At 33.2% G+C, this 12032-nt stretch overlaps 1 protein-coding gene across 3 annotated transcripts; it reads left to right on the forward strand.

Annotated features, from left to right (window-relative positions):
* The first annotated feature begins 2238 nt into the window (after positions 1-2238).
* Positions 2239-4985, forward strand: LOC133799464 (sm-like protein LSM36B). 3 transcript variants are annotated; one of them, XM_062237489.1, is made up of 4 exons: positions 2239-2594; positions 3632-3788; positions 4297-4410; positions 4493-4985. In XM_062237489.1, the coding sequence occupies exons 2-4, from the start codon at positions 3674-3676 to the stop codon at positions 4537-4539; spliced, it is 276 nt and encodes a 91-aa protein (XP_062093473.1). In that variant the 5' UTR covers positions 2239-2594; positions 3632-3673; the 3' UTR covers positions 4540-4985. The 3 variants fall into 3 exon arrangements, with proteins under 3 accessions (XP_062093473.1, XP_062093469.1, XP_062093465.1); XM_062237485.1 differs by having other exon boundaries at positions 2239-2581; positions 3602-3788; XM_062237481.1 differs by having other exon boundaries at positions 2241-2581.
* Positions 4986-12032: the final 7047 nt, after the last annotated feature.

The raw sequence follows: 12032 nt of genomic DNA on the forward strand, positions 1-12032 counted from the left end.
GCCGGAGAAGATGACCAGAATTAAAAGTAATCTTTTAGTTTCTTTTATATTTGGTTAACTAGAAAATTTATTTTGTGCTTTGTTGTATTTAAAAAAAAACTACGTGGTTGCTTTCTAATTTGGTCAAACAAAAATTCATAATAAAAAACCAAAATATGTATTTTTTTTTATTATAATACAAAATTAACTTTTAAGTAACTTTTTTGTTTAATTAATAAAAGAAACACTATTATTTACATGTAAATTACATTAGTGACTAAAAAATTAATTAAAACTTTTCATTAAAAAAAGTTACTATATAGTATACTAAAAATAACTTTCGATGATAAACTAATAGTAATTTGTTATACTTTATTGTACATCATTGGTTTTTAAAACAAATTTGAATGTAACGTAAAAGTATCTTAAATATAAGACATTATAATATAATCTAAAAAATATTAATCAGTATTTTAAGATAAAAAAATTTCAATAAATAAATTTTGAAGGTAACCAAATTGTATATGAAATAATATGCTCTAAAAATAAATATTTTTGTGAAAAAGTAACCAAATTATAATTTATTACCATTATAAATAACAAAATGTTATTTTTGAAAACCCAAAAAACAAGAGGGTGTTTGGCTTCTTAACTAAAAAGTTTTTTTTTTTTTTTTAAAAGTTAAAAACTGTTGTTTAAAAATAAGTTGTGGTGTCTGGCGTTGTTTTCAGAAGACAATTTTTAAAAACAAAGTTACAAAAACAGAAAATTTTGAGAACAACAAAAAGTTGTTTTCTGTTGTTCTCAAATTTTTTGTCTATTTTTTTTCTCACATCATTTTTTAATTATTATTATCTAACATTATTTATTGTTACATCATTTTCTCTCTCATTAGTTTCTTTCTCTTCACTTTCTTTCACATCACTTTCTATCTCCTTACATTTTCTCTCTCACTATTTTCTCTCTTCTCGCTTTCTATCTTTTTATTTTCTCTTTCATTATTTTCTATCTCTTTATTTTCTCTTACATCACTTATTATGTCATCATTTTCTCTCTCATCACTTAATATATTCTCATTTTCTCTCTCATCATTTCCTCTCTCTCTCGTCAAATCATCTCTCATCACTTTCTCTCTACTCACTTCTCTTTACTCACATTCTCTCTCATTATTTCTTGGATCAATTTCTATTTCGTCAAACTTTCTCTCCTTACTTTCTTACTCCTTATTTTTCATTATTTTTTATTTCAAATTATTTTATCTCATTATTTATTACAAACTTTTAAAATATTTTTCTCCTTGTAAATATATTTGTTAATTTTTTATTTAAGATTTTTTAAAAAATAAAACTAAAAAATTGATTTTAGAAAACATTAACCAAACACCTATTGTTTTTTGAAAACTACAAAAACTGTTTTCTGTTTTCATTTCTGATAACACAACTTTGAAAACAAAAAAACAGAAAACAATACCAAACATGCCTAAAAAATTCAAAATTTGAGAAATATTTTCAATTTAGGTATATGTATTTTTTTGATGTGTGGGAAAATATTTTGTAAATAAAATTACGGAAGTGATTTGAATAATTATTTTATGATACATTTATATTATATCTCTTCTATATAATAAGTGTGTAGGTAATAGAAATTCTTGATTTTAACGGTTTTTTATTTTTTAATGTTAACTTTAACGGAATATTCTTATATTTAACATAATATTCTTATACTTAACGGTAGTTTGTAAATACTTAAACTTAAATAAAATAAAATAAATAATTAAAAAAATTAAAATAAGATTTTTTTGAGATATTTTACAATAATAATTATTTAAAAATAATAAATAATTAAACAAATTAAAATATGATATTTTTCATATATTTTATAATGATAATTATTTAAAAATAATAAATACTTAAATAAATTAAAATAAGATATTTTTGAGATATTTTACAATGATAATTATTTAAAAATAATAAAATCATACGTTTTATAACTTAAATAAAATTTAATTAAACTTAAATTCACTTAATAAGATAATATCATATTAAATATATAATATAATTTACTATCAATTAGCAAACAATTACTTTTAAAAAAAATTTAGTAAAAAACTTAAATTTAAAATTCATTAATAATATTTAACATTACAATAAATATATAATATATAATCATGTTAAAATGTTAAAATGGTTGGAAGTTAATTGTATCTGGTAATTGCAAATACCCCATTTTATATTGTGAAAAAGAATTTTCTTGACAAAAGTCAGCCACATTTTGTTAGGGTTTGCTATCTACTTCCCTACACGGTGACAGGGACCTCCAGCCTCCAACTTCTCTCCTGCGCTATCTCCTTCACTCCCCCACTGTCTTTCATTCGATTTCTTCTTGACTGCGCCAGCCTCTCTCACTCAGTCCGTTTCTGCACCATCTCTCTCAATCGGCCACTCTCACTCACCCGATTTGTTCTTCGCTCCGCCACCCTCTCATACTCGCTGTCTCCCTCACTCGTTCCATAGCACCTTCTTCCTCTGATCGATCAATATTGCTTCCTCCGTCAAGGTCTTCACCAAAACCGGGAGGCCCATAGCCAGAGCCACCGCCGCCGGTATTACTTTAGGGTTTGAAGTTTAAATCTTTAATATATATGTTTGTGTATATATATATATGTGTTTGTGTAAATTCTTGATTTGTGTGTTTGTGATCGGTGGAGTTTAAAATGGAAGCCCTCCTACCTTTTTTTTTAAGTTTTGAAGACGATTTTGATTCATTATTATCTTAAAATTTTTCTACGGAATTAATTTTCAAGTACTTGGTATGCCATTTTTATTATCATCTTTATGTGGTAATATTACATTACTTATTAGTTTATAACACTGCCACAAAATGACATCTGGGTTTGGTTTGGAATCAAATTAAGGAGTTGCTCAACATGTATATACTGCATATAATTTAAAAACGAAGCATACAATTTAAATGGTAAGCATAGTAATAGAGATATTATATATTTTGATGAAGTCCAACTTGCAATTTTGTCTAAACAGACTCAATAATGGGTCTAGTTTTGGGGCTATAGTTTGATAATATATATGTATATATGTACACATATTTATTGATGAAATCCATCACTTTCTCCATGCTTATGTATTGACAATCATGATGAGTTTTGATTGTAATTTGTAGTCTGGAATTGGGATTTATGTGAGCAAATTTTATGAACTGGTCATTATTTGTTCTTAGTTGTTGTGAATTGCTACTGTGTATGTGTAACCAAGATGAAATTGTTGGATCCAAGTGTCTGGCTTATTATATTTTGGAACCGTTCCTAGGGATCCATGATGAAATTTGAAAAATTTATTATTGCCTCATCAATGCCTTGACGAATTCTCTTGTAAAACCCTATTGGGAATTTGGAAGCAATGCTGCAATGTTATTGTCATTCTAATTGTATTCTTTTACATGCTAATTGTTTGTCTGTACTATCTGGTCATTATTTATTCTTATTTTATTGCCCTCGATTTTGAAGGGTAATTGGTGGTATGTGTTGTCTTTGATGACATAACCTAATGAAAGTACAATTGTAACATGCTATCTTTTTTTTTCTTTTTTCTTGTGTTTATGGTGCTAGTTTGAGTGAAGTTGTTCAATTTACTTGTAGACTTGCATCTGGTAGAGTTATTGGTATAAATATAAAACGAAAATGAGTGGAGCAGGAGAGAAAGGGTCAGCAACCACAAAAACGCCAGCTGATTTTCTTAAATCAATTCGGGGACGACCAGTTGTTGTGAAACTCAATTCTGGAGTTGACTACAGAGGTTTGTGTTCTTTTTTCTTTTATTATTATATTTAGAGCTCAGAGATTGTATGTGATCTCTGCTTGAACTGTTTCCACGATTATCCCAAGGGCTATCTTTTTGGAACTAAAACCATTTTTGATTTTATTGACCTTTGTCTTCATTTTTTACATATATGTGGGTTGTGGGACTCTCTCTGATTTCCTGTTTTAAATTATCTATATAGACTCAGTAGTCTTATTCTTAAGAGACATGAAGTTGTTTGAGGAGGTGAATTAATATCATTAGTTTCATGATCTCCATGAGTAGTAGGTGACAGTATTTACTCAAGAGACATAAATTATAGTAAATGTTGTCAAGAAATCAAAGCATGAGGTGAAGAATGATCATTTTCTCCATGAAAGTAATTGAGTGTGTCTGTCTATATATGTCATTATGCATGTCATACTTTCTAAAGTTTGGTTGTCTTGTTCTGGATTAAAAGCGACACATGTTTTTATTTTTTATTTTTTGTAATTCTATTGTACAGGTATCCTAGCTTGTCTGGATGGGTATATGAATATTGCAATGGAACAAACAGAGGAGTATGTCAATGGTCAACTGAAAAACAAATACGGTGATGCATTTATTCGTGGAAATAATGGTAATGTTCAAAGGATTATCTTTCTTAATACTCGAATGTTATAGACTTGGTAATTATAAAATATTGTTATTCATTGATGCAGTTCTGTACATCAGTACATCAAAGAGGACATTAGCAGATGGGGCTTAGAATTGCCATGTTATCAAGCAGTGAAGATATTCTTGTCTCATGCTTCTCACAATTGTATTTTATGCTTTTGGATTTTGGTTAAGAATGAACGGCTCTAACCTGGACTGAATAGTTAGGCTTTTGTTATCAATACACCATCATATAAGGTTAGCTATATCATATACATCATTCCGAAGAGCCATGTTTTATTCTATCATGATGAATGAGCATCAAAATTCAAATGTCTAGGTAGCTATGAATCTATTTTTTTTTTTTTGCTTAGATGAGGATGAATATTGGACATTGAACTTCTTCCCTAAAACTTGCCTAAAAAATTTCCGTGTGAAATGAATGACAATAGTGATCAAGAATAGTTCTACTTATCTTGCTTTGAGAAGTAGAATAAAGAATCACCCAGCACTTCAGGTTTAGTGCTGATTTAAATAAATGACAGGACTTATCTTTTATTGCATGTTCACATTTATGTTTTGGGTATTTGGTTGAATAGATGTTTACATTTCCTTGTCAATAACGATTTCATTTATGAGTCCAAGTCTAATGTTATATTACTCAAGTTTTTCAATGTTTAGACTCTATGGTAGGATGGAGAAGTGAAAGTGGAGAAGTGGAGGATTAGGGGTAGAATAGCTGTTTGGTAAGAAAATTTGGAGGAAAAGGACTAGAATACGGTCTTCAAATTTGTTTGAGCATACACAACTAAAATGGGATGAATTTTCTCGTTTCTTTTGTTCCAAACACAAAGCGAATGATCCATGTTCACATTTATATCATTGCACGCAGATGTTTTAAGACTAGTCACGGGAGAATAATTTAAAATGCAAACTAATATATTATGTAATATTTAATATAAATTGAGATTAGAATATAGTATCTTTCATATATGATTCAAAGTTTGTATATTGTGAGTATTAAGTTGAAGCATGCTTTAATGTCACCTTGAAAAATATACGGTATAACTTCGATAAATTAATACTAGATTAGATTATATTTTTGTCTAGTTTTCGAGTTGAAGTCAATGTGATAAATTAAGACTTTGCTAAAGTTATAAGATAATTATTTTTTTAGAAAAACACACAAGTCCCACTTGATATAAAAATTAGGGCAAGATTGTAATAGTGCACTTTTTTTGCATTATGGTGAATCATGGATTTTTGTTCACGTGGATAAGATATAATTTTTTTTTACACAATGGTGTTCATTGTAGTTATATTGAACCTTAAGCACATTTTTGAAAATTTCTAAATAACTTAGGGTGCTGAAACAGAGTTCTAAATTTCCAAAATCGTCATGCACAAAAATATTCTATTTAGACACTATTATTGATATTCTAAATTATTCAAAATTTCTCGAAAACATACATTCTCTACAGTAGTGCATAAAACTATGCACTATTGTAGCCATGACCTATATATTTATAATCTCACTATTCATAAAAATGGGATAGTTTCATGACTTCTATTTATTGTTTATTCACAAATTGATACATTGGATATATTGCATATACATTCATGAATTTGATATGGTATTAGTTCGGTTTAGTAATTTAGGTGCATTCATCAACTTTTTTGGTATATACTTGTAAGGGAAATTCCCCACAAGATTATGTGATATAAATTAAGTAGAACATACCGTTTTATTTAATGAGAGATTAGAAGAGCTAAACAAAGTAGAATACACTTTGTAGAGCTCCTTGCAATGAAGAACTCAATAGTGTTTGATGACTGTAAGAGCTTAGCAGAGCTCATCTTCGTAGAGAAGTGCTCAAAGCCAGTCTGCTGCAAAGAAGTTTGAAAGATCTCCTTGTAGACGAAGGCCTTAGAACGATCACATCCGATAGAAGAGCTTGAAACAATTTCATTTGTAGAATATAATTCAATAGAATTTGTCTGAACATGTAGAGCTCATAAGAACACTATGAAAGAGTGTGAGCTTTAATTAAACACATCGTTTGATTAAAGATAATAGAAGAATGAATGAACAAATGATGAGCAAAAGAACGAGAATAGAGGTTGACAAGATGCTTTGTCGTTGGACTTTTAGCTCAGTTTAAAGAAGAGAAAAAGAGCGAGAAGAAACATTAGAAGGATTGATACGTGGACCAAACAGAATTAGTCCTTCTATCTCCTTCCTCATCATTTTATCTATAAATAGGTGTGTATCATTTTGGAGACCTTGGAATCTTTTATTACATTTCTTGTTTGAGGAATTGGGGAGAGAATCATAGACTGACTTAAGCATTAAACAATCTTTTTGCAAGTACCCCCCCTTTAGTTCAATCTTTCAATTTTGTTGAAGAACACATTCACCAAGTTAATTGAGTCAATTGAATGTGTTCTCTAGGGCTACGTCAACAATCCATAATTTGAAGAAGATGATCTATCAAATTTTCAAAAGTTATTAAATTTGGAAGATTTTGACCCAAACAATTGGCCCCATCCATGGGAATAGTTCGAAAGGCCAAATTCGAATGTGAATACTCTTGATAAGACATTTTTTCGTTTTCTTTTCAACCCTTTTGCAAGAAAAGAATTGAAAAGCAGAATATCGAAGATATAAATGATGCGATCGAAAAATCAGTCGGATGAAGTAACTAGTTAGTCACCGTTGATCGACTTTATTTAAGAATTGCAAAAGCTGATGAAGTTCATGCAACAAAACAAAGAGCAGGATGAAATAAGATTTTGGAGAGCAGAAGAACACCGCCTTTAAGCTGAGGAATAATATTTTAGGGTGGAGGAACAACATCAAACACTCGCTGAAGAAATGGCTGCACAACAAGTGAAATTGGTAGCAAAATTAGCTTTGTTATGACAAGAAAAAGAAACCAAGAAGAAGAGAAAGTGCCGGAGTTAATTAGGAAGAAGAAATACAACTAGAAAAGGACGGTCGAGACCGCACAGAAAATGATGATGAACAAAGGTCACAAGAAGAAAGAGCTCATTGTTCTGCTAAAAAAGACAAAGAAAAGAATGGCAACGTAGATGTGAGAAAAGCAGTAGGTTCGGATGCTCAAAAGTCGTTAAACATAGTGGACTCCCCATCCCAACAAGCAGTACCATTAGATTGGAAGGAGCAAATGATGCGAAAAATTATGGACAAAATGGCTAGAGCAGGCTTGCACAGTCTGATAGATATGACAAACGAAGCAATCAAGGGCATCTTTAAGTCCCCTTTCGCTGATTGGATCAGGCATCGATTCGATGGGAATTATGATCCTTCAAACCATATTTTGCAATTCCAGCAAAAGATGGCAATGGAAACGGAGAATGAAGCTATGAGGTGTAAATATTTTTCCACTACATTAACAAGCTTAGCATTGCGATGGTTCATATATTTAAAACCGAAGTCGATCAATTGATTTGTAGAACTTGGAGAGCAGTTTGTGTAGCAATATGGAGGAAACGCAAAAAACCCCCGAATACTATGGGTGATCTTTATTCAATACAACAAGGTATCAATGAACATCCCAAAGAATATTTGAAAAGATACATGAAGCTGGTGCATCATTTGAATAATGTGGATAAAACAATCGCAACCAATTTGTTCAGAGAAACTTTGCGAAAATGATAATTCCTCAGCGAACAAGTTTATTTAAAATTGCTGAAAGATATAAACGAATATTTAAAACAAAGAGGAAGGAGTTTTTAAGATATTAGAGATCACAGAAGATGAGGCCAAAAGAGCTGCTCTGATTACAAAGCCAGGTGAAGGAAATCCATCACTCGAGGAAAGAAAAGAAAAAAAGGAAAGTAGAGCATCAACAGTCTCATTAGGGAGGAAGCAAAAGACTAAGAACAGAGAATGCTAAAAAACATCCTCACATCGACACCATGATCCTAGTAGAGAAAATTTATAATGAAAATAAAGAAAAGCCAATATGGAGAGAGCCTTTTAAGATCACTTAACTGTTGCAAAAAAGAGATCAGAGCAAAATACTGCTCATCCCATAAGGATGTTGGGCACACTATTTTAGAATGAAAAGCTCTCTATAACCAAGTTTAGCATATGCTTTGAATCGGAGGATTGCCACAATACATTAAAGTTGCAGCTACGACAGCAAAGTCACAAGTTCAAGCAATTGTAGCGCAAGGACCAACCTCACAAGATGCAAACCCCAATTTTGGGAAGCAACACCTAAATCAAACTTTGATGATATATGGTTAAGCAGAATCATCTGTGGAAAGGGAAGCTCCTCTTATATTTGAAAAGAGAATAGAAGAAAGGGTTAAGATGATGCACTATTTGCAACATTCTGTGAATTACATCATGCTGCCATAACGTTATTTCTTAGTACATCCAATCACTTTCACTGAAGAAGACATGAGAAAGTAATTCTCCCACATGATGATGCTATAATTATTAAATTGCAGATAGAAAATTGTCAGTTGGGAAGAGTATTATTAGTGGACGGGGGGATTAGCGCGAAGATTCTTTTTTATGATGCTTTTTAGGCAATGGGGATTCCATAGGAAAGGTTGAGAGCCTCAACAACTCCCATTTTGTCTTTCAATAATGCGAAGATCATACTAAAATGAGTAGTTGAGCAGAAGGTAGTGGCAATAGAACGAACTTTGATATTTGACTTTGCAGTGATTGATTCTTATTCGAGGTATAATGCGATTATGGGCATGCCATGGGTGCACATAATGCAAGGTGTGGCTTCAACTCTGCACTAGGTGTTGAGGTGTCAGTCTCCTTGTGGAACTTATACTATAAATATTGTGGGTTGTCAAAAACAGGACAAAAAATAATGTGCTCTAATGAAGCGTCATTCTCGTTGTTAAGTATAATATTATTTTCGCAAGCGTCTTCTATGGGAGTCAATCTAGACTTATGTTAAGGACCCTTCTTGTGGTTCCTATTTATTTTTTTAATTTCATGAACCAATGGCTATGAGGCCTATGTGATCGAGGTGTATCTCGCGGAGCCAAGAGCTACAAGGCCAAGATGTGTCTCACGGTATGAAGCCAAGGGTTAGTATGTCGCGAAGCCAAGGGCTATGAGGCCAAGGCGTGTCTCGTGCAGCGAAAGGCTATGAAGCCTATGGGGTCGAGGTGTATCTCCGGAGCCAAGGCTCATGAGGCTGGGGCGTCGTGTGGGGTGGTCATCCTTTGGGGGTGACTACTCTTGTATGTATGCGCCTTTTTTTGGAACTCTTTTCACCCTTATGACGTCTATTAGGGTAGTTAATCCTTATAGACGCCATGAGATTTTTTTTGTCTTTACTGATGTTGTGCCCCCCAAGTGGTTGACGAGATTCATCTCGTCAGACACTTTGATTGCTTTGCTCTCATGTGCATTTTGGCAATTTTAATTAACAATGACTGCTTTGAGTGAACTAAATGCTTTGAATAAACGGAACACAATCAGTAAAATAGATGCTTGATTATACATTGATGATGTGTAAAGTGCATGGACATGTATGGGGACAATGCACCATTTCGTCATGAGATCAACTAAGGTGACCTTTTTGACTTAACACATACTAAGCTAGATAGAGATGCTTTATTGCTACATTAGGAGGCTAACAGTGGTAACCTCTTTGATATATTATAGTAAACATGAAAGCTTACTAGACATGCACTTCGAGGTCCGCATGTTGGTGGGAATTGCTTGGATTACATCGTAGGTCTCTTCTCCTTCACATCCATTGACATCACGAGCTTTCAGAGCTTGGTGAATCTTCGCAGCAGGATGTTAAGCGTTCTCTAGTTTCCTAGAGTGTTCGTGGTTGTTTATGGAAGGTGGCTTAAAGCGAAGCTCTGGTTTGCCTATCCTCAAGTGGTCATGGCCATCATCCACTCGGATGTACTCTAGAGCCCTTTCATAGAAGTCATCTAAGTCCTCTATCTCTTTCTTGAGCATGCTATCCATATTTTTCTCTTCAGATGTACCCATGCGTTGATGGCCATTTTTAGCTCATCCTTAGGGAACTTACCCACTTTAGCTGCCTTTGCGTTGAATGTACTTTTTTAGACTTTCATTTTCACCTTGCTTTACATTGCCAAGGCTCATGGTGGGTATCGTGTAGTCATGGAAGGCACGATGTTGCCGAAAGAATTCCTCTAAGAGTTGCCTCCACGAGGAAATTTTCCCTGGGCCTAGCCACTTGAACCACTTGTAGGCAGCTTCTCTTAGTGTGATTTCAAAACATTGACATCTAGCCTTGGAGGAGACTCATTTCAATTTCATCAAGTCATTGAAGGTGTCCAAGTGATATTTTGGGTGTGTTATACATTTGTAAGGTGTCATGCGTGTTTGGGTGTTCCTGCAAATGAAGCCCATCCAGTAGAACCTCATCCCTTCAAGTTGAAGCCAGAACACGAGGGATTCCTTAGGAGTTTCATGAACCTGCAAATGCATAAGCAAGAGGCTCGTGTGCTAGGAAAAACCTCTTCCTTCCAATGCTTATCAACCTGGATGCTTCAACAAAGAGGCGAAGAAGGATGTAGGGAGGACAAATACCCCAGTTGTTCTAAACGGGAAGGGCAGAAGATATAGCTTGGCGAAACCACTCGTTCAGAGGACAAGAAAGTTCAAGTAGCAGAACCGAGTCAGCCAAAGATAGTTCAAGTAGCAGAGATAAAGCAAAGACAAAAGTGTAATACGGGCATGAGATAGATGGTGTATTCATAAAGATGTGCCTTTGTAATGAATTTGAATAAAGTGAAGATGTTTTTGAGGAGATAAAGTGTCAAAGCAAATTATGAAAAGCTATTCAATATTCCTCTGAATCGCAGGTTTACCAGACAATGCATATAACAAAGATAAATACGAGAATCAAAGAGCAGAACAAAGAAAGAATGAAAATGAGAACCAGGAGGCTCTGAAAGAGAGACGCCATAGAGACAAAAAGCAAAATGAACTTTGAACAAATGCTAACACTTAGTCATTTGCTGGAACAAATTTGAACAAAGACTTCGAGCAGAACCTAATGCTTAAACGCTCGCATGAACCCATTTAAACAAAGATCAAATACCATGGCCGTTGGTAGTAATGAAAGTTTTAAAGAATGATTAGATAAGTAAAGTAGAACCATCACTGCAGAACAAAGTAAATAGAATAAATAACACTACACGTCAAAGTGCTTCTACGCTTGGAATAGAGCCAAATCGACGTGAATAAAGACCAGAATATGCAAAGTGCAAAATATTATCCAGATTAAAGAGTGATTTAGAAAAGAATGAGAACACAAAGATCATAACAATGCAATTGAAAGTAAACCAGATTCAAGTGCTAAATATACAAAGAGAGGCTAGCCAAGAGGCTCGAGCAAGTAAAGTTAAGCTAGAAACTGCTCGGATGCGAAATAATATCTCAAGTCCGGAATAAACTATAGTGCAAGAATTAATAATGCATTCAGACTTGAAAGAAGCCTCGGGCTACAGTTGTAACGCCCTGGCTACCCCAGAACAGTTACGGTGAACGGTGGACCGGAAAATTGACTCATTGCCTGAGTCCTTTGGTAAAAAACGTGCTCTAAGTGTAATTAG

The sequence above is a fragment of the Humulus lupulus genome, chromosome 1 (assembly GCF_963169125.1).
Source record: "Humulus lupulus chromosome 1, drHumLupu1.1, whole genome shotgun sequence".
NCBI lineage: Eukaryota > Viridiplantae > Streptophyta > Magnoliopsida > Rosales > Cannabaceae > Humulus > Humulus lupulus.